Genomic DNA, 22584 nt, shown 5'->3' with positions numbered 1-22584 from the left:
AGAACTCTCGCAACTTGCCACAAAATTAAACAAACTCACTCGCGCGCCGTTTCGCATTTGACATTGAACGTCGCGTCGCGTCGCTTTGTCGGTTTGGTTTGTTCGGCAGCTCATTTCCTCTCATAAATATATTTTTTGTTTTGGGGCCAGTTTTGTAATATTTTCGCCATCGAACATCGCGAGTCTGTAAATTAATTTGTTTGGCTCCGTTGACTGCTGAGAATTTCCAGCAGCATTACGCAAAACCATTAAAAACGAGGTAGGGAGAGAGAGAAAAAGTTTACTCAAACATAAAATGTGCAACAGCGATTCAACATGATATCATCGCCTGCTAAGTAACTATATAAAGTAGTAATATTATTATTCTAATTGTTGCTGCCGCTGCTTGTAATTGTTATTGTGTTGAGCTTTGCAATTAACTGAGTTATTGTTTGGCTTAGCTAAGCCGCATGCAAAGTGCGCTGTTTACTCAATTCATAGAACTGATTGGCATGCAATGCAAATTGTAGACTGGTTGGCAATGAATCTGAGATGCGATGCTGAGAAGGGAGAGAGCATTAAAAAGTGTTATAAAGAAGTCAGCCAACTAAAGCGGAGCAACGAACTTGTTAGCATTCTTTTTGGTGTTTATACCCGTTGTTGAGAGGTTAGAAGGGTATTATAAGTATATGCCTACATGAAATGTATGTAACAGGCAGAAAGAGGCATCTTCGATCCTATAAAGCATATATATTCTTGATCAACGTCAATAGCGAGACGATAGACCTAGATCTCAGAGACTATATAGAACAATTTAAGTACTTTGGCGGACAAGTTGGTATATTTTGCACTTTATGGTATATTTTGCACTCTATGGTACTATGCACTATGCACTATGGTTTTCAATTGCCATGTATGACAAGCTGGTATATTTTGCACCTTATGGTATATTTTACACTCTATAGTATATTTTGCAGTCTATGGTATATTTTACACTATGGTATTTCTTTGCTGTGTATAGTATATTTTGAATGTATTACCACATCAATATACCAAATATACCCGTTGTCATATTTTCAGTATTTTTGTGGTATATTAATTTGGTAGATTGTATAATTAATACCACACTTTTATGCTTTTGTTCATAATGGGTAGCGGATATCTCCAAGTCGATCACACTCGACTGTAGTTTTCTTAGTTGTTTTAGTATGCTAAAGGTAGCTTGTCTTTTGTCTTAGAAATGGGCATATAACAAGTGGAATATTAAGTATACGCAGTGTAAATCAAATTTCACAAAAAAACCATTTGCATATTATGCTAAAGAGCAGTTGAATCATACGACTTATAAGTTGAGTCAGTCGAACATAATTAGATTTGAGAATACACTTTTAATCGTAGAGAGGAAGCGACGATTGTGTTTCATTTATTGATTATTTACGAGCTGCTTTACACAATTTACGCGCTTGATTGGCGGCAACACCCAATACAGAGAGAGAGTCTGGAGTTGATTCCTCGCTTGATGACGCGATTACTGAACCCGAGTTCAAGTTCAGATAGAAACACAGAGAAGGAATGTAATTAAAATTATTATGTCACGCAATGCGCAGTCGATTGACAATTTCAAACACACTCAAATACTCGACTGATTGCCAATAGAAGAGCCTATTGCGTAAATAAATATGAAATATGAAAATACGTTTGTTCGTTTGTAAATATTAAACATTCATGTAATGCGTTTTTGATTGAGCATTTTGTGCACGATTTCGTTGTATCAACAACACAATACGATACGAAACGAAAAGAAACGAATTTCAAGCGCCGCGTGAGTTTGCTAAATGAAACAATGATTTTTATGAATGAATAGCGCTAAATTGGCGATTGCCATAACAACAACAAAAACAACAACAACTCAACCGCAATCGCACTTACAATATTTAATCATTTTTTTATTTTTCGTTTTTCAAGCTTTTCGCAATATTTGCAAATGGATTTTGACATCGTCAGCAGCAAAAGCGATCGCCGCTTGACCCCAAAAAAAAAATTGACAAAACGAACACAGCAAAAAAAAAAATAAAAAATACAGCTTAAATTGATTTTGATTATTTGCTCAACTTGTTGAACTCAATTAATTAACTGAAGATAATTTTTGTCGTGGGTGTCAGGCATCAGGCCAATTGGCCGATTGATAATTGGCTGCGAAATTGTTTTTATACCCGTTACCCATAGGGTAGAAAGGGTATTTTAACTTTGTGTCGGCAGGAAATGAATGTAACAGTAAAGTAAAATAAAGTATTGATATTTTTGATCAGCCTCAAAATGTTACTAACTACGGGTGTAGCTTTGGCTGACAATCTGGTATATTTTGTACTCTATGGTATATTTTGAATGTATATCAATATATCAAATATAGATTTTGATATACATTTTGACATTTTTACTCTATCGTAAATATTGACTATATATCAATATACAAAATATAGATTTTGGTATACATGTTTTTCAGTAGATTTTTAATATTAATACCACACTATTTTGATTTTATTCAAAATGGGTAGCGGGTATCTCACAGTCGGGCACACTTTATCTTTCTTACTTATTTTTTCTTCTCTAGATTGCGGAGCAAAGTTGAAGGCAAAGGTTCAATGGGATTTGAAATACATTTTTCATTGGCAACAATCAATTAATGCGATCATTTTTTTTTACTCTCTTTGCAGGTAAGAGACGAATGCCATTTGAAAATGTCTATATAGTATGTACATATATGAGTAAGTATGTATAGTATGTAAAGCATCCATAAAACGCAGTTGAAAATTTTATGAGCCAAGTGCCAAAAGCATATTCAAATGAAGTTGCTCTGGCAGCGTTGAAGCTGAAGTCAAAGTTTTATGCCAAAACAGAAACCAAAACATGTGTCAGACATGTCAATGTGAAAGAGATGGCGCATTGAAGTGTGCGAAAGAGACAGGTACATGTTGTGTGTGTGGGAAGGAAGAAAAGTCAAGCTCATTTTTATGCGCAGTTTTGCAGTTTTTCGCTTTTTTTTTCGCCGGAATCGCGTATTGCCAAATGCAACAAATGCAAGTTTGCTGCCTGTTGTTGCAGGTTTCCCCCAAAAACTCAAGTCAAACTCAAACACAAACTTCAACTCAAACTCAAGTCGAAACCCAACTGCAGTCAGCTTATCAGCCCACGAATATCTTTCCATCTGCATCGCGACGCCGGAAATTTCATAATTTAGCTCGTGGTTTTTCGAAATTAAAATGTTACATTTATGAAAATGTATTATTATGTCTAATCGTAAAATGTCATTGAGTGACACTTGACGTTTGACACAACACCCACTCTCCCCTTCCTCCCCCTTTTCGTGGAGGGAAGGAAATTGCCGCCTTTCTGCCTTCACCTTTCGTCTTCCGCCTTTGCTTCGTGTTTCTTGGAAGAAAAGTCAACTGCAATGCTGCAGATACAAATTTATTTTGACAGCTCACAATTGTCATCCGCTTGCCACGCACTCCCTTCCCCCGCTCCCTCTCCATCCTCCCTCTATGCTGCTTTGGCCCTGCACTAATTTTGTTGATTTAAGCGGCTTTTTGATTGCCACGTTGCACAGCCAAAATCCAAAAAAAATGAAATTGAAATTTTCATTTGTTGATCGTGAGTTGCGCTGCTTTTGCTGCTCTGACTGCTGTTGACCCACCGATCGCAATTATGTCCACAATTCGCGGCCATTTCCGCTCTGCTGCTGCAGCGTTGCATGTGCTTGTGTTTGTGTTTGGGGCATGCAGCACAGAATTGAAAGGCTTAACAGTGGCGCAAAGTGTTTAGCGCTCAAATTGCCCTAGGTATTAAATAATTTTAAGCGAAATTGTTTTGCCATTTATTTCGTTTTTAAATTTCGATTAAAACTGTGTAACAGGTGCGGGCTGAAAATTAATTTATGGCGGGCTGCACCTTCTAATTGTGTGAAAAATAACTAATAATTATTTTCGTTTAAAAGATTTTAGTTGAAAATTTAAGAGTAGCGATTATTTAACAATTTTATAATACTATTTAGAACACTTTAGAGGAATAATAATGTTAATGAAATGTTACAAGTGAACGTGTTTTAAATTACAAAAAAGGAGCAGAGGCTAATTTGGCATTTTCTATTTAAATATATCAATTTAAAGAAATATAATAATACAAGTTTTTTAAGCAAAAAGTAATTAGAAAAACCTCTTAGTCAGATTTTAATTGAATTCAATTGTACATTACTATTTTTCTATTCACATTCATAATTTTAATGAAATGCTTTTTAATTGTAGATTTCATTTTTTCTAACGATGTTCAAATAAAGATTGCTGTAACATTGTGTGATATTTCGCATTAATTAAATTCTGCTAAATGTCTGGAGAGACTCTGTAAATAATTTTAACATTTCTTTAAAGAATCTTAATCAAATTTATTGTTTGCTTTGTAGATTAATTATAGGAATATTATTTTGCCAATAATTTGAATATTTATTTAAAGAAAGTAAATGAAATATTTTTCATTCGCAATTTAAATTCAGCTTAACTTTGTCGAAATTAATAGCAATATCATTTGTTGTCATTATTCATTAATTTATATCCGTTTAATTGCTTTAGTTAATTATTATGCATATTTCAATTCATTATTTTTGTGTACTTTTCCACACTTGCCACACTGTGCCGCAAATACCCCAAAGTACGTTAATACTCGTAGATATTTTGCTGGGTTTGTTGTCCGTTCACTTTTTGTTGTTGTTGTTCATTCGTTTGGTACTTAAACAAAATTTTTGTATGCACTCGTTCTTTATAAACATTTGTTATTGTTGCTGTGTGTTTTGGCAGTTAAATTGGTTTTATTTTGTACGTTTGCATTTGCTTTTGCCGTTGCCTTTTCTGTTGCTGTTTCTGTTTGTGTAGTTATTGTTGGTTTTGGGGTAATTAAAAGCAGCGTCCAAAGTGCAATTGCTGTGCAGTGGGCTTCATTTACATATGCTCAAACATTTTGCCAGACAAGTGAGTTGCAGCAGCAGCAGCTGCTTCGGTTGTTGTTGTTGCTGTTGCTGCAATGCGTGGGTGTTTCAATTTCCAGTCGAAGCGAAGCACTTGGCTCGGCCACGCCCATAAACCAAGCCTGACCTACTGCACCACAAAAGAGTGAACACAACATGAGCATTTGACTGCTCTCTCTCTCTCTTTCTAACACATATATACATATGTATATAGTAATAGTTGTTGTGGTCGTAACATTCTGGCATTCGTTCGATAATTCGCTACGCATTTTCAGCATCATTAATTAGCCAAAGTTTCATTAGGCTAGAAAGTTTGAAGTCGTGAAAGTTGCGCCATCCCAATCGAAGTATTTTTTTTTCGTTATACTACGATTTGCTTCGATATGATTTCGATTTAGTTGTGCTTCATTTTTTACGATCCAAGTGGAAAGAAAAAAACTAACGGAGCTCAGCATCGACATTACCTTGAGCTCAAACTGCCAAAACTAAGACAAAAACAAAACAGAAAAAAAAAAACTGAAATAAACTCGAGATGCATCCATCTTCAGCTTCAAGTGCCTTCAAAGATCGTTTTTCTTTCTCTCTATGCGAGTGTGTGTGCAACATTCCGAAATGCACTTGAAGCTGCAAGTTTGAGGCTTGGGAAGTGCCACTAGATGTCAGTTGTGGGCTCTACATACGAATACAAGACGAGCACGATAAGTACTCGACATCGACTGACTTCGACTTCGTCTGCAGCTGCGTCTGGTGGGGTCCCGTATCTCTCTAACATGGTTGCTGCGACTCTCTGTGTTTGGCCTTGTTTTGTGCCCATTTGGCTTTTAACCATTAGAGAGCAAGCAAGCAAGCACACAGAGCCGCGTCGACAAACACGATCAATTGCCTTTAAACACATTTTATTGGCGTCATCAAATTGCACTGCGCTCTTCTCTGTTCCTTGGAAATCCGCAAATGCAACTTTCCACAGAGCGCGCTTAGAATCTTTGCCTTTAAATGGTCATCCGCTAGCTTGTCATCATCATCATCATCATCATCTTGTTCAAGCTCAAGCTCTAGCTTTAGCTCATTTCCCATCTTTTGCCAGCCATAAATAAAACTCGCAGCGACTTCTTAGTTCATTGCCCGCATTCTGTGTGCTGCAATTTGGTGTACAACAAATCCAATCGCTGCTCTAAGCTTACTCTCCTCCTCTGTCTCTTTGCTACCTCTTGTGAGTGTGCCGAAAAAGCAAAATTAATTGTTGAAACACACCTTTCAAGGAAGCGCGCAGCTCACAAGTCTCTCTTCTCTCTTTAACTTTGCTTTAGTTTTCTATTTGCACGATTTTTGCCATATTTTCTGTGATCTGCTGTGCTGTGTGGCACGATCGCAGCACAGACTCCAGCTATGGCGACATTGTGACGTCGACGTCGTTTGTGGTGTGTTTGTGTCGTGCTCGCTGACTGCATCTCTTTTGCACTTTTGTTGCACTGTTGCGCTGTCTGTGTCGCATGGCAGATTATTATCAATTTTTCCTCCTTTAGCCATGACAACGAATATTTCTGTTTCGACATGTGTGAAAATATTTGTATGCGGGATACATTTGTTATACCCGCTACTCATAGGGTAGAAAGGTATTATAATTTTGTGCATACAGGAAATGTATGCAAAAGAGACATCTCTTTACCCATGAAGTAAAAGGCGATATAGTCTATTGTAATCTGTCCTAGATAATAAGCACTGTTAGAGATATCATTTTATTGTTATTGCTGCACGAAGATCCAGTTTGTCTTTGATTTATGTACGTCACGCCCACGGAAATCGAATAAAAGGAATAGCAGTAGAATGGTGGACTATCTGGTATATTATGGTATATTTAGAATGTATTAAATAAAATTTAGTTACATTTTAGTTCTTTTTTGGTATTTTTTCGGTATATTTCAGTATTTCAGTATATTTATTCAGTATATTTTAGTGTTTATCAGTATATTATATATGTATAATAAAAGTAAAACGTTGCGTTAATTTTTTGGTATACTAATTTGGTATAATTCAGTATTTTAGTATATTTGCTCGGTATATTTTAGAATTTATCAGTATATTATTTATGTATAATTAAAGTAAAACGTTGAGTCAATTTTCTGGTATACTAATTTGGCTTAATTTATGCGTTAGTATTTTTTCAGTATATTAATATGGTATATTTATCGATAATGTCGCATTGATTGACACATTTGTATATTTTGAATGTAATAGTATATTGATATACCAAATAAAGTTTTTGGTATATTTCAGTATTCTTTTGTTTATCAAATTGGTATATTTTAATAATAATACTACACTGTTTTGCTTGTCTTGAAAATGCCTAGCAAGTATCTCAAAGTCGAGCACACTCGTCTCTTACTTGTCTTTGCTTGTTGTTTGTATCTTTCGCTGACAATACGTAATATGTTTAGAGCAAAAGGGTTTTGATTTGCGAATTGGCAACTGCCGAGTTGTGAGTTGCGAGTGTGGCAAACGTGGCACATCTCAGCTGGCGTCGAGTTGCAGCTGCTGCTGTTGGCTGGAAAGAAAAAAAAACTCTTTTGACAGTTGCCAACTGGGCATAATTATGCACATATGTTCTGCAGAGGGGGAGGGAGAGGGAGGAGAGCTGTGGCAACTGTGGAATTCGGTCAAGTACTTGCCACTCGCTTAATGCAACTTGGCTGCCAAAGCGACAACAACTCTGGCGGCTGTTCGTTTCGACTCGCTTTGCGACTCTGAGTCGACTCGGTTTGTTGTTGATTTGATTTGTGTGACATGTGGAAGCTGTCGGGCTGCGCATTATTGACACTCTATCAGCCATGCCTCCTTCTGGGTGCCTTGTAAACAGTTGCAAGTTAAGCAAGTATGCATATTCATGTATGCAAGAGAGGTAAGCGGCTTGTGGCACACGCAACTCTTTCAACTTTCTACGCATTTGTTACAGTTGCGTAGCCCACGCTTATCATTTTGTGCCCCCAAACACCAAATTTAATTATTTCGCCTGTCTCATGGCAAGTCTGCCAACATAAAGCATTGCTTAATGAGCGGGGAGAAAGAAAAGAAAAGACAGTCCAGCAAGAAAGAAAGAAAGAAAGTCAGTTGGGAAGTTCGTGATAACATGTCTCCAGTCATGTCTGGGACCCCTTCATCGAATGCTGGATGACGTTGCTCATCTGCGTTGTGTTGTGCTGTGTTGTGTTGCGGTGGCCTCGATGGGCTTTCAATGAGGCAGCAGCAGCTGCTGCTTGTTAATGTTTTGCTCGCTTGTTGCGGCTACCGTTTGACATACGGCGAAGAAATCACTTTGAGGCCAACAATCATTTAACGAAAATATGCTTAAGACGAGACGAGTTGAGTTGAGTTGAGTTGTGGCAACAACATACATCAAGAGCCACAACTAATTTGTATCTTAAGCTGCGCATTTCACTTTCTTTGCCAAAAAAAAAAGAGTGAACCAAAAGAAAAGCTCTTTCTATTGTCGTCGGTCTTTTTTGCCAACTGCAATTATTTGGCTAATTGGATGAGGGAGAGAAACGCAGGAGGAGGAGGGAGAGGAGGAGCAGATGCTGCTCATTATCAGCGTCCACTTTCGCCACGCTGTCAACATGCATTAGAGTCCAAGACAGCAAACAAAAAAACATTAAAACAGCAGCCACGAGCATTAAACAAAACGCCTCTGAATAAATTGAAATTAATTCAAATTGATAAAGAGGCAAAGCCAAAGCCAAAACCTGCCAGGCTAAATGAAATTATCGCCACGTTTTGCCGCAATCGCAATTTTTTGCCGTTTGCAGTTTGAGTTCAGCGTTTAGCTAAACAATTTGCAGACCAAAATGCGCTTAGCTCATGCGTTGCATTTGGCTGTCGATGCATGCGGCATGCGGCATGCCACATTGCGCAAGTGCAGCCAGCGAATCGGCGGCCCACTGGACAACAGCAACAACCAAACATTGGTCTGCTAGACCGGTCTCCAAAAGCAGCAGAGCGCGTGTGCAACGTTGCGCAGATTTTGTCGCATTTTTTCGCCAGATATTTGTTTTCATTCAACTCCTCGAATCTCCCCCCCCCCCTCTCTCTGTCTCTTGGTTGCATTTGATGTAACCGCCAAACAATTTGAACTTTTGGCTTTACGCTCACTCCCACTCGCTGCTCTGGGGGGATTTGGTTTCCTTTTTTAAATGGTACGACATTTCGTCATGCTAATCAGCTTTTCAGCCAACTCGTTGCCTAATTGGCTAAGATGGCATTACGGAAAGTTGCGAAACTTACTTCTAACTCTGACTCAGCCAAGTGTAAAGTAAGTCTCTAAAACTTTAATCTAATATGAAGTGCTGACTAGTGTAAACTCGTTTAATTAATCGATTAACTATTCACTGGTTGCGAAAACTGAAATTCGTTTGGGTGAAAAATGTTCGTCACAAGGTTTTGTAGGCATGAAGGTTAACATACTTTTTCGTTTATTTTGGCCTTGCATTGATTTTTTGCTTTTTTGTTACAAAATTGTATAAAAGTGAATCATGCAGATTGGAATGCGTAGCTGAAGTATAATTGAATTAACCTTGCAAAAAGAGTTCATATTAAATAATATGTGATGTATGGCGTATACGTAATATTTGGTATATTCAAAATAAGTTGTTGATGGATGAAATTAGATGTATTCGGTATATAAGAAGAGCTTTTAAAGATAATGCAGTTGAACAAAGAAAGTATCTTCTAATTATAGATATAAAATATGAAGTATATTTAATGTAGTTGGAAAATTAGAAAAGCTTCGAAAGTTACTGAATTGAAGATAAAGAAAGTATTTACTTATAGATACAAAATATGAAGTATTTTGAATTTAAATTGTTGCCAAGGAAATTTAATATATCATACGTGGAAGATACGAATCAGCAGTAACTAAAGTATCTTTTAGACTAAGCAGATTATGGTCTAATTAAATCCAAAATCTAAAAGATCTGTATGATATTTTGTAATATCTTAGTTTCTATTCTTATTAATATTAATAAATTATTTGTCTTCAAAAAGTAGCTGATAAAGTCTATATTTTTTTGATATTGAAGTTCACGCATCAAACAAATAATCTAAAAGATGCATAGGATACTTTTGAATAGCTTAGATTGTTTGTTGAATATGTTAAAATAGGTAAATAGTATATCTTAAATATAAAATATTATTTAAAATCAATTTTAATAGCTCTCTCTTACCAACACACACAAAAGTATCTGTAAGATACAAAAGGTTAGCATGCTACGCAATGCTTGAAATACACTTCTACAACAGATTTCCAAATAGTGGCGCAGTTGAGCTAATTGCCAAATATTACTCACTGAAGTGTAAGCAATTTTGGCCACATTACGCTTCACTGTTGGCCTTTAAATTATGGAGGCCACAATTCAGTTGTTGCTGCTGTTGTTGTTGGGCCCCGTAGAGAAGGAAAATTGTGTTTGCTCTAATGCTGCAGTAATTAAATTAATGAAGTAAACACTTTGGTAATAAATTCAGTGTTCTCCAGCTAGACGTAACTTCTGCGTGTGTGTGTGTGTGTGTTTGATTATAGATCAGATCAGAGATCTGTTGGCTTGATTGATATTTGCTGTAATTGCAATCAAGTCAATGCCAAAGTCGTTCTCTGTTTTTGTATTTTCTTTATCGCATTTGCATGTACTAATTTATATTTATAAGCAAATACAACAACAACAACAACAAATATAAGGTACCGAGTATGTTTATTATGCTAACGTGTGCGGCCTATCTACAAATTATGCAAATGACAGTGGGACGATGTCGTTGAAGTTGACGACGGCGGCGTCGACGTCACGCTTTGTCAAGCCAATTGTCAATTGCCAATTGTGACATTGTTTAAACAATTTCCCTCTGCGGCGGCTGCGCAATTTGAAATTTATTTACTTTGTCACCCTACACAGAGTGTGCAGCTCGTTTCCCTCCCTTTGCCTTTGCCTTGCCTCCCATCTCCATCTGGCAAGCAAGCTTGGCAGCTTGTGTGGGCTTCGAGTACAAGGAACTGCAAACTGCAAACTGCGTGTACATGAAACAATTAAACTCAACATGCATTAATGTCAAGTTATTCGCGCTGTGCCGGCAATTAGAGGCTAAGTTGCAAGCGGGGCAACTCAACAGCCAAACGTTCAACGCATGCGCATTGAGCAGTAAATAACCAACAAACAACAACAATAACTGTGTACAACATACAACACACAACAACAACAAACAATCAACAGCTGACAGCTGCAGTTGTAAATTTGATTTTTATGGCTAGAAACATGTTGCCAATTGGCCAGCAGCAAACGCATTTCGACCAACAACTAGCCAACGAATGTAGCCAACCAGCCAAACAAGTTGACTGAATAGCATTTTAGCGATGTCTGTCACCAGCGAATGCAACTGCAATCAGCTTGCAACGTGCAACGCTTGCAACATCATGTCTTGATTTTGACGTCTTTTGAGGTGTTAATTTGGCCATAGTCGGTGAATGTTTCAATGCTTTCTGCGCATGTCAACGAAATGGAAAGATGCAGCAAACATTGAATTCAAGATAGAGTTTAAATTGAAGTGCGTCTTAAAGATTGATGTGTTTTTAAAGTGTTCTTTTTATTGGAAATGTTAATGCTTAGTATTATTTGTTAGCACACAAGAAAGCTTAGAATAGACGGTAGAAGAAAGGTGCTAAATTGTTGTTAAAATGGATAAAAATAGGTTACATAAAAGAGCTGCGCAAATGGACTATCAAAATAATGGTCAATTTGTATATCAAAAGTCCAATTTAAGAACCATTTTGCATACAATTGTAAACCACTTTAAAACAAATTTAATTTTAGCGACTGCCTAACAAATGTTTAATCTAGGAGCTAAAAATAAAAGGCAGTGATGTGCTCTGATTCTATTATTTCGCTCATTATTTTGTTGTCTATTTAAAGATTTCTTAACTAACGAGGAAAATACCTGTTGGTCCTTATAACTTTAGTTCAGTTTTTTACAAGCTTTTTAGGGGTACTTAGTTCAATATATTATATTTAAAGTAAATTCTAGTGTGAAGTAAAGAATTTTTAAGCTTAGTCTTCACGTTGATTTAACTATAAATACTCGAATAATTCATTATTCAAACTGTTAATGATTCTCAGCCGAAATCTTTAGAGATACTTTAGAGATATTCCTGGATTTTATTCATTAACGAAATAATTAAACGATTCAAGTAGGGTTTCCCTTTATTCTAAGAAGATTGCTGAATTTTCGTAATTAAACATTTCAAGTATTCTAGACTAAAAGAAACCCATCCATTCTAAACACATTCCTGAAGTTTTGTCATTAACAAAATAATTAAATATGTTGCAAGCATCTAATAAATGCATACACATAAATTATGCTTCAATTTGAAAGCTGTCATCTGCAAGCTGAGTTCTGCAAATGAAACTGCATCTGCAGTCAATCTTCAAATTAAGCGCAAACTTTATTTTGTCAGCTGCATTTTAATTAGTTTTTTTATTCTGCTTGCGGCCAAAACGAATTGCGACACAATAATAACAAAGAACAACGAAACCAAATACACAAAATGTTGCTGGTTGCTGATTGTTGTTGCTGTTGTTGTTGTTGTTGTTGTTATTGAGTCTGGCTTCGTCTGTCCAGCAAGAGAATCGTGACAATAATGCAAAAATCGAAACGAATCGCAACGTATCTGAAAACCGACAAATTTCAAATGAACAACAACAGCAACGAGCCGCAGCGAGAGTCGCAGAATTAAGCAATTTATCAACAAAACAGCAATAACAAAAGAAATGTGAATTCACCTCCAGCCGAAATAATTTATAATAAATTGTCGCTTGACGTGTTCGTTGCTTGATCTTGACTCGCCGACTTATTGGCAATTAAAAAAGGCGCCCCAAAAAACCCAAGAATGAGCCACAGAGTTAGCTACTCCTCCCCCTTCCCTCCTTCCTTCCCCCTCTCAGCTGCCTCCTCTCCTCTCTTCTGCTAGCTGTAAGAACAACGTTCAATTTATGGAGGTCACGAACTTCAGACAACAAGCAATAACAACAACAACACAGTCTTCATCGCTGGGTGTGTGAGAACTGCAAACAATTTGTTCACATTTTGCCAAAGGTCAGTCTAAGGTCCGACTAACTTGACGATAACTAATAGTTACCGTGTGTAATGTGCAACTTGGTAGCAAATATGTGTAGTCAGATAATATTGTGAAAAATGTGTGGGAAAAAGTTACGATCAAGAGTTGTGCTAGACTTGCGAGTTACTCACTAACCATAGAAATTTATAATATTAACTTTGATTTAGCTTCCTTAACAACTTTACGGCTTTTACAAGCAATAATCAACAAGTTTAGGAAAATGTTTATGATAAAAGATATAAATATTGTATATACAATGTTTCTTAAACTGTACTTTCTCTGTAATTGATTGTTTATTTTCTTTTAGGGATATGACATCTTAGGTATTTAGGTGATTGTTAGAAAAATCGACATAGAAATTCTTTTGTATGAGAAAGTGTCGTAGTAGCTATATTTATTGTACTCTATGGTTTATTTTGAATGTAGTTCTATATCAATATACTATATATAGCCTTTGGTATGCTTTAACATTTTTGTGGTATATTAATTTATTACATTTTTAGAATAACGCCGTACAGTTTTTGCTTTCATTCAAAATGGGTAGCGGGGATCTCACATTCAAACACTCCTCTGTAGCTTTTTTACTTGTTTTTTTTTAGAGAATAACAAGATTTATAATGATCTAATGTTCTCTATTTAGGTTTTTGTAATGATATATTTAAGCATTGTTGATTCTATAATAATCAAAGTTTAATTTAATGTATCTTAGCGACCATTTGTGCTTAGCTTTTATAGTCTTCACAATTCAGGTGTTTTTAAGAACTGCCGATCAAGAAATTGGAAAGTCCATTTATACTTTATAAAGCCGTTACATTTCCCTTAGGTACCGACTATAAAAAGTTCAATCGATTTTATCGCTGCATTTAATTTTTGTCTTCCATAATTTGGCACAATTTGCTGTTGCAGTTTCTGCGGGTTTGTTTAAAATTCTTGCTGCCGCTCTGTCACATGTCGCTAAAGATGCTTATTAAGGGAACTTTGCTGGTTGCTCTTAACTCTCTCCCCCCTCTTCCCCTCTCTTTGCTTGTTACCTGCGTTATCTCTCAGCTTGTCCTTTGCCGCTTTTTGGTTGCCGCCCATTTGAAATGGCGACGCTTTTTTGTGTTGTGTTGTTTTTTGTTGCGCTTACTTGGTTGTTGGTTGCATGTGGCATGCGGTTTTGTTGCTGTTTTGTTGTTATTGTTGTGGCATCTACTCGTGTACTCGTACTTGTGGCTGTTGCAAAACTGAAGTGCAGTTTGCTTAGGGCGTACTTAAGTACCGTTATTTTAATAAACGCCGCCCGAGCATGCACAACTCCACTCGCTCTTTCAAGCCCTTGCCTTCGTCTCTCTGCCCCTTTGGATCGCTCTGCTGTCTACTTGGCTTTACGCTTTGCGTTTTTGGGTAAAAGTTTTGCGTTGCTTTTCCTCGCCTTTGAGAGACTTTCTTCCACCAAATGCGCCCCACAAAAAGAAAAAAACCAAAATACACAGCGCAGCGAGAGGAAGCGAAATTGAATCGCAGCTGGCGGCAGCAAAATCACGTTGCGAGTTCAAAGCATTTTGTGGTAAATTATGAAGCAGGCAAAAGTTCCCGTCTCCGTCTCAAGCGGACACAATAACAATTTGGCAACGCCCACGCGAAGCATAAACTAAACGATTTGTTTAAACAAATTTAAATGGTATTTGTATGGCACTCAATTTGCTTACTATTTACTTAGACGTTGTCGCGTTTGTCTTTGCAACTTTTGCCGCTTTGCTCTTCTGCTCTTGGCTGCTAAGCAAACTGTCAACTGCGCCCTAAATTGACAAACAGACTTGGCTTAAGCTGCCACGCCCTTTACAGCCTGCTGTCATTGTCTGTCTAGTGTCTGGCTGACAGCGGCACCTTCAGTGTATTCAGTTTCAGTTTCACAGTTGCACTGATCAGCGCACTAGATAACACAATTTCAATTACGCTCTCACATGGAACGACCTTGACGCTGAACCAGTTTAATTAGCTATAGAACTACAGCTCTGTCCTCCACTTTGCTCCTCCCTCTAAGCTGCGATTAGTTGATAAACCTTTTTCATTATAATTGCCAATGTTTGAGTGAAAGTAATTTGGCTTTTGACACGCCTAGATAATACCCACAACAAAAGATGAGAGGGAGAGCTTAATTCACATGCTAAAAAAAAGACTTCTCCAGCTTCCAGATTCTGTGACTCATCAGCCAAGTGTAGACGGTAGAAAGTTTAAACATTGATCCACGGTTGTTGTTGTTGTTGTGGTTGATTTTTATTTGGTCATTATGGAATCTTTTACAAGCCAAGCCAAAAAAAACACACACATGTTTAACACTTGTCTGCGACATTGAGAGAAATCCGAGTTGTAGAATTGTGGAAAAATAATTGAATTTTGATATATATCTAGAGAGAAGATCGATGGCAATTATGTGGCAAGTATAACAAATCAATTGAGTTTGCCGTCAGGTTGTTGTAGTGCATTTGTTATGCATGCATGCCACATCGAGAGCAATTTGAAATGCAATTCAGCTGAAAGGAGTCGCTGAAAGCAATCTTCCATTTAATAACCAATTATCGTTGATCAACTGCACGCCCAGCGAGAGAGAGAGAACCCAACCCACTTGGGACACATCCACAGACAGACGGCGAAAAGGAGCAGCAGACAATAATATCAATTACGAGTTACGATTACGACTGATTATTTGCCAGAGACTCAACTCAGTTGGCTGCTTGGGAATTGGTCATGGTCAAGGCGAAGGCAATGCAACAATGTTGCTTTGGGGGTTGTGTCTGATTAGCGCTTAAACAAGTTAATGCCATTGATGATGATTTCGATGCTGAGGAGGAGGCAAAAGCAACTTCAACATTGACTTCAACTGCAACTGCAACTGAAACTGAAACCGAACGAACGCCCAATGCATGGCAATGGCAATGAGACAGGCTAAAGCCAAGACCACGTTCACATATTGTACGTGCAATGCAGAGTCAGAGTCTGCTTTCCTGGCCAAGATAAATGGGGCAGCTGCTGATCGAGCTGCTTGGGAGTCGTCGCATTGCGTTGCTGCAGTTGTTGTCAGTTGGCGACTCCAAAAAGCTTTTGATGTTGCGCGACAAATAACACACGAAGACGACGGACGACTGAACGATTCATGTTGAACTTTCCCACTGCCCCAACGTCTAGTCTCTTCCTAGAATATGTAGCATCTGTCTCCAACTCTTTTCCCCGCTTTTGTTTGCCCAACACTTCATATCTTCTTCATATGTTAATGTTGTCGCCGTTGTCGCTGTCGTTGTTGTCGCTGTGTTTGCTTAAACCAAAAGCTAAATAGGTTTGTGTTGTTGGTTTTACCTTGAAAACTGGCCAGTTACAAAGCCCAGTTAAGCTGAAAAAGGCGTAGCACTTAATGCTCTAAGCATAACACTGACCAACAAGGTTCTATGACCACAACATCGACCTGAACTTTGTCATAGGTTTATAAAATAAACTTCAAATGCGTCGCATCTAGCAGAGTGTTGTCATTGAATTTCAAAGCTCTAGCTTTTGTGGTATCTGAAAGATACGAGTTTAAACAAGCGGACTGACAGACAGACGGATGCTTTTGCTTATGTCAACTCGCCTAATTGATTAATTTATGGCGTCGAAATTGGCTTTGTCTGCGCATTATAAACAATTTCGATAGCCATAAAATGAATATAAATATGTAAAGTAAATAAACAAACTTCATTGTTATTTAGTTCTTAGTTTTAGTTATTATCTTTTTATGTGTGCTACCTTTAGTCTGCTGTCTAGTGTAATTGCCTGTTTAGTGCTAATTCTCGGCGCATGACGACGACTTAATTTGCGGCCATTCATTAATGTTGTTTAGAACTCTGTCTGCATGCAAATGCTGGACAATTATGATGATTCAACTAGCGCTAATTGACAGAACCCCTCAATTGTTGATTACACACATTAAATAAAACCTTTCTCCTCTCTTTCCGTCTGCTTTCAGGCTGCCCGGCGACTACGAGCTCGCACTGTGTGCGCTGCAACAAGGCGGGATGCATCAAATGCCCCACGTACCTGGTCACCGACACACGCCAATGTGTGGACCAATGTCCCGCTGGGTATTTGGAGCAATGGTCTGCCCACACAGAGTTCATGGGTCGCGTCTGTGTGCCCACAGGTTACTCGGGTCCGCTGATGGCAGCGCTGGCCGGACTTCTAGGTGGCTTTCTCGTTTGTCTCTCGCTGCTCGCCGTGGCCGTGATGTTGGTGCGTCGCAAGCGTCGTCGCAAGTCCGTCAAGCAGAAGCTCATCAATGAGAACACCATGGATCGGGCGGATTTTATGCGTCAACTCAACGAAATGCGTCCCAATGCGGAGTATTTCCTCGCCATGCTCAACGACACACGTCGCCAAATACGCAAGCTGTATTTATCGGGCGAAGTGGCTGCGGCCAATTCGTATCGTCCCATTGTGCGGGATCTCGCCAAGCTGCTAATACTGCTTAATAGGCCAATAGAATTGATTCCCACGCCGCCACATGATTGGGCGCGTCTGTATGCGTGGTCGGAGCAGGCGCTGGAGCGTTACAAGCCGCAAGTGGGTCACCTGATTGACTTCTTCCAGGCCTCGCATACAGCTGGTGGCCAGGAGGTGCTCTATGCAGCGCCGAATAAGAAGCATCCCAGTCACAGCATCTATCGCCAGCAGCAGCAGCATCAACAGCAGGCGGCGAATGCGCAGAGCAATCAACTGGGCGGCGATCTGTTGCCCGGGGATCGCAGCAGCAGTGCGTCGGCCCAGCAGAAGTTGCATCTGTTTGGTTCGCTCATCAGTCTGCATGAGTTTGAGGAGCCGCGTGCCTCGGATCCGTTTGGCAGCAGCTTCAATACGCTGAAGAGCGGCAATCTCATATCGGATCTCAATGCCAGTTCGCTGTGGCTGGAGGATGAGTTCTATAAGCTGGGCTTTCGACCGCAGGACGAGATTACGACTGAGCTATAATAGTTGGCCGCTTATAACATAATCTATACGTACATACATACAATTTTAAACACATGTGTTAATCTTAACTTTAATCCGAAGTATTAATCCTAGCACAAAAAACGCAGCTGTCGTCGCTACACAACAAAAACACAAAATGTGCAGCGATCTGATCAGCGAAACACACACAAAGTTGACCACATTCCGTCAGGCCATCATCATCATGAAATGAAAACTGAGACGCACATTTAGATAACGAGTCGCTAAATGTTAACGTTTAGTTTAGTTTAGTACACTTGTATAACTATAACTACAATTAGTTACGTTAGTTAGTGTCTAGCCTAGAGAGCGAACTAGTCAAGTAAAATCACAGAAAGAGAGTTTATGAATATCGCGTGAAATGAATTGAATTTTTTTTATGGATTTTACAAAAATCGCCAACAAAATCATGTAACGATGTAAACAATGAACAAATTACATATATGTATCGAGAGCTAGGAGCTAATGAATGTGTCTTATCATAACTTATAGTACCTACCATATGTATATGATATTTATAGAGATTATAATGCTTAGTGAATATGAATACAACACACACACACATATATACCATAGTAGTACATTATATGAACAATAAAAAATATGTTGTGCTTAAGTCGAAACTCTACAAATGTCTTATTGATCTACACTAATAACTAACAACAACAGTTTCAGCTGTCGCTAAGGCGCTTCGTATTTCCATAGAATGCTGGGATCCTGCTTCTTGATGGCGATGTCGTCATCGTCGTCAGGTCATGTTGCCTCATTGCTGGCCTCCTTGCGTGTCGTCTGCAGATGATCTGTCCATTTGCGCTCGTTTACCAAGCGTGACAACTCGCAGGCATCGTAGCCAATTAGTAGCTTTAGATCACAGTCGAACTTGTAGGCAAACCGCTTGCCCGACACCTTGGATATCATGTCGCCATCGTAATAGTAACGCAACGCACGCGACAACTTCTCATAGTTCATGGCGGGTTTGTTCTTCTTCTCGCCCCAAAGGCGTGCCACACGATCCGGATCGCTCAGCTTGAACTCGCCATCGGTGCCCACCCATTCAATGATATCTGTGTGCTCGCTGTCCGTGAGTATTTCGAGCAGAAATTGCCACAGCTGTACCTGGCCATTGTTGCCTGAACCAATGCTGTTGTGATGACTGGGACTCTGCGGTGCCGGCGAACTCTCCGAGGCTAGGGAATGCAAGTTTACGCTTAAAACAGAACAAATAAACAAGTTGTGCCTACTTACAGTCATTGCTTTTAACACTCTGATATGATTTACGCATAATACGCTGCTCCAGGCCTCCTGTGCTGGTCGTCGTTGCTGACATTGTGCCCGGTGGTTTCGTTTGCTTGGGTTTGCGCAACTCCTCCGCCTGTTTGTGCACCACAGAAACAAAGTTGCACTCCTTAAGTAACTGCAAATGTGTCCAGAACACATTGCCCGGATCACGCGGCAACTTGCGGCTAAACTCCTCGTGCGTCATGGCACATAACGCTTGTCCATTAATGTACCACGCATCCACATTTAGATCACGCAACTCAAACTCCTTGATGGCCCATTCCAGCCAATGGGCAACATGAGCTTGTGACCATTCACTGACTGCTTCGGGTATTTTGAGGCGTATTTGCTCACGCTTGAATTTGCTGTCGAGCACCCAGTTGAGCACCGGTTTCGTCACCTCGCCATCCGCATCTTTGTCGTCGTCGGTGACTTCTACCTCAGCCACTTCCTCCTTGATCTTTTGTTTTTTGGAAGCTTTGCTTGGACTATCGCTTGTCGAGCTCTTGTCGCTGTCCTGCATATGCGGTTGTGAAGCTTCCTCGATAGCCAGCGTGGCCAGCGCTGCCTCTGTGGGTTTCAGCACGTCCGCAATATTGATCTTCTTTCGTATCGTTTGGATTTGTACATTGATCTGCACCAATCCCTCGCCTTTGACACATTGATCCACCAGATTTTTGTGCGGCTCCAGCTGCAAGTTAGTTAATTAGCTTACTATGGTGATATGCTATAATATTGAGGCTTACCTCCTGTGCATCCTGCAGGCAGAATGTGTAGTAATGCAACTCCACGCCAATCTTTTGCTCCACCAGCTTCTTCAGCGTGCTCAACGGTTCGCGGATGTCCATGTGCACAATGATAATGTCGTCGGGTTCGTTTTCCACATCATTCCCATCCTCATAAATGTTCGTTTCCTCAAAGATTTCACTCGCCATCACTTCCTCTGCAAATGTGTAAGCAAACTTTTAGCTCTCACTGTTCACAATGAGACTTCCAAGACACAAACTCTGGCAACTGTTGCTTGCTGCAGCTTGCACGTGGTTTTCTTCACTTACCTAGACCACCTGAGCTTAGGCGCCGTATTAACTCATCGGACAGGTCGTGATTGCCTTCCATAATTAATTGTTTACAATTTACAGCGATTTTAACAAATTCCGTGCGTCTTATTTGCCAAACAATCAGAATGTGTCCGGATTCTCGCACTGCAATATAACGTTTGGTATTTTTTAGTATATTTCATGAAGCAGTGCTGCCAACTTGATGTGTTATAGCATTCAGCTTTGTAGCGGTAGCAGAGTTTGGCGGTTGCGCATTTGAATTTAAATACTAAGAAATAAATTAATAAAACTCAGTTTAAATGGTAACTAATAATAATAAATAAAATGAAATTGTTTATATAAGTTTCATTATAAGATAATACTTAGAAATAAATTGTATGTTAATTTTATAGCTTAAGCGTAAACGAAACGAAAGAATGTCATTGGTATTTATGCATTTCGCATAACTAATAAAAATAACATTCTATTTATGTGCTTCTTGGAATGTTAGAAATAACATTTCAATTTGGCAACGACAATGAGAAACAATCAAAAAGCAGCTATCAAAAAACAATATGGAAATTTCGTTTGATCAGCTTTAATTGTCGACAATGTGATGATGCTCACGCAGCTAATAAGGAAATTTATGATCTTGTCTGACTGCTGACCAAATTGTCACTGGCAGGGAAGTGATTCACAAAAACCAGCAATCTATGCACTCATCGGAGTGCTGTTGAAATTAATTAAATGCTTGGCATATTCATTGATAAACACACTAACAAATGGCACTCGTAACGCCCACTTTGAATCGAGTGGCACGCTCCAAACGGGGTGGAGACGCCAATGAGACAATTGGCAATGTTTGTCTAACAGCGCATTGAGGAAGTGCATGGCCAACGATGGATTGGTGTTTTGTAAGTGGAGCAGAGATTGATAAAATGCCAGAGAAGTACATACGAGTACACATACTTCTGCACACTTCTCATTCAGTCAGTGTGTCAGTTGAGGCACAATGACTGCCAATTGTCTTATCAGGCGAGGGAAACAGGGTGTAAAACACAGTAAACCAATTTGTCGACACTTCAAGTGCAAAGCGCACTTGTTGAAACAAACGATTTTCCATGTTGTCCCCCATTCCCATCTTCCCATCCCCGTCTGGAGTGCAAGTGAAGCGTGTGCGAATAACATTCATTACCTCATTGTTGACACAGTTGCGAGAATCGCTTTTGATGTTTGGGTATTTGCAAAACTTCAGTCTTAATGAGCATTGCCATCAATGTTTACCAAATGCGCCATTTTGTGTGCGAATTTCTCCCCTTGCTCTTGGTAAGTGATGCAGACCAAAATGCTGACTTCAGCCTCTGTCTCTGACTCTGATAGTTGACTCATTGTCAACAGAGATAGAGAAGTGTGTAACCACAAACAATAAGTGTTAGTCACTTTTTGGGTAAGAACAAATGACTATTCAAATCAGCTGCACTCCTTATTCCGGTCTGCATAGTTGCGACCTTCACTCCGGCGTAAGCTGATACTGATCACAATCGGCAAGACAAACATCAAATAGACATTTAACTAGCACAAAGTGTCTAGGTCATGCCGTGGCTCAGACAGCTGCAGTTTGAGGAGAAACTGAGCCTAAACTTTTCGCCCAAAATATTGATATGTACTTGTATTATGCGGCCTAAGCCAACAACATTCCCAAAATAATTCGCTGGGGAATGAAGAAGCAACAAAAAAAAAAAAGAATAAAACCATAAAACAAAATTATGCGCAGTCATTGTGGCGCCGGCACGGAACCAACATTCGACTGTCTGAGTGTGTGTGTGTGTGTGTGTGGCACAAACAACCCCTTGGAGGCGCCTCAGGATTATTGGACGCCACGGCGACACACACAGCGCATTCAACTCGCCAGCGACCATTGCGTCACTAGAGAACTGAACTAGCCAAGCTACCAGAAGAGAGAAATTAAATCAATAGGCCAACTCCCACATGGATGAGCGAGTACAGAACATAACGTTCGAGTCCCGAAACTGGAACAAGTGGCAACTATATTTGCATTTTAGGAATTGTTAGCCTTGCCTCCTTTGACGGTATTTGGGTCGTCGTCATCAACAATTGCAAGGACATTTCAAAGG

General features: G+C 39.2%; 2 protein-coding genes across 2 annotated transcripts in view; one reads left to right on the top strand and one right to left on the bottom strand.

Moving 5' to 3' along the window:
• Window positions 1-18144, top strand: part of LOC117573286 (uncharacterized) — a 37633-nt gene extending 19489 nt beyond the window's left edge. The window contains exon 3 of the mRNA XM_034256390.2: window positions 17119-18144. Within this exon, the coding sequence (XP_034112281.1) occupies window positions 17119-18116 (998 nt within the window). The 3' untranslated portion in view covers window positions 18117-18144. The remainder of the gene's footprint in view (window positions 1-17118) is intronic.
• Window positions 18145-18744: 600 nt separating this feature from the next.
• On the bottom strand, window positions 18745-20614 carry LOC117573285 (DNA-binding protein Ets97D). The gene is made up of 4 exons (XM_034256389.2): window positions 20468-20614; window positions 20159-20355; window positions 19380-20103; window positions 18745-19321 (listed from the first exon to the last, which is right to left on the bottom strand). The coding sequence occupies exons 1-4, from the start codon at window positions 20526-20528 to the stop codon at window positions 18888-18890; spliced, it is 1416 nt and encodes a 471-aa protein (XP_034112280.1). The 5' UTR covers window positions 20529-20614; the 3' UTR covers window positions 18745-18887.
• Between the last annotated feature and the right edge of the window lie 1970 nt (window positions 20615-22584).

This window comes from Drosophila albomicans, chromosome 2R, assembly GCF_009650485.2.
Source record: "Drosophila albomicans strain 15112-1751.03 chromosome 2R, ASM965048v2, whole genome shotgun sequence".
NCBI classification, from domain to species: domain Eukaryota; kingdom Metazoa; phylum Arthropoda; class Insecta; order Diptera; family Drosophilidae; genus Drosophila; species Drosophila albomicans.
This window is presented reverse-complemented; position numbering and strand designations above follow the sequence as displayed.

Coding starts and splice junctions, on each gene's coding strand:
- LOC117573285 (XM_034256389.2), bottom strand. CDS start 20,528: ATGGAAGGCAATCACGACCTGTCCGATGAGTTAATACGGCGCCTAAGC. Junction 20,356..20,467: donor CCTAAGCTCAGGTGGTCTAG/GTAAGTGAAGAA, acceptor ACACATTTGCAG/AGGAAGTGATGGCGAGTGAA. Junction 20,104..20,158: donor GCCTGCAGGATGCACAGGAG/GTAAGCCTCAAT, acceptor ACTAACTTGCAG/CTGGAGCCGCACAAAAATCT.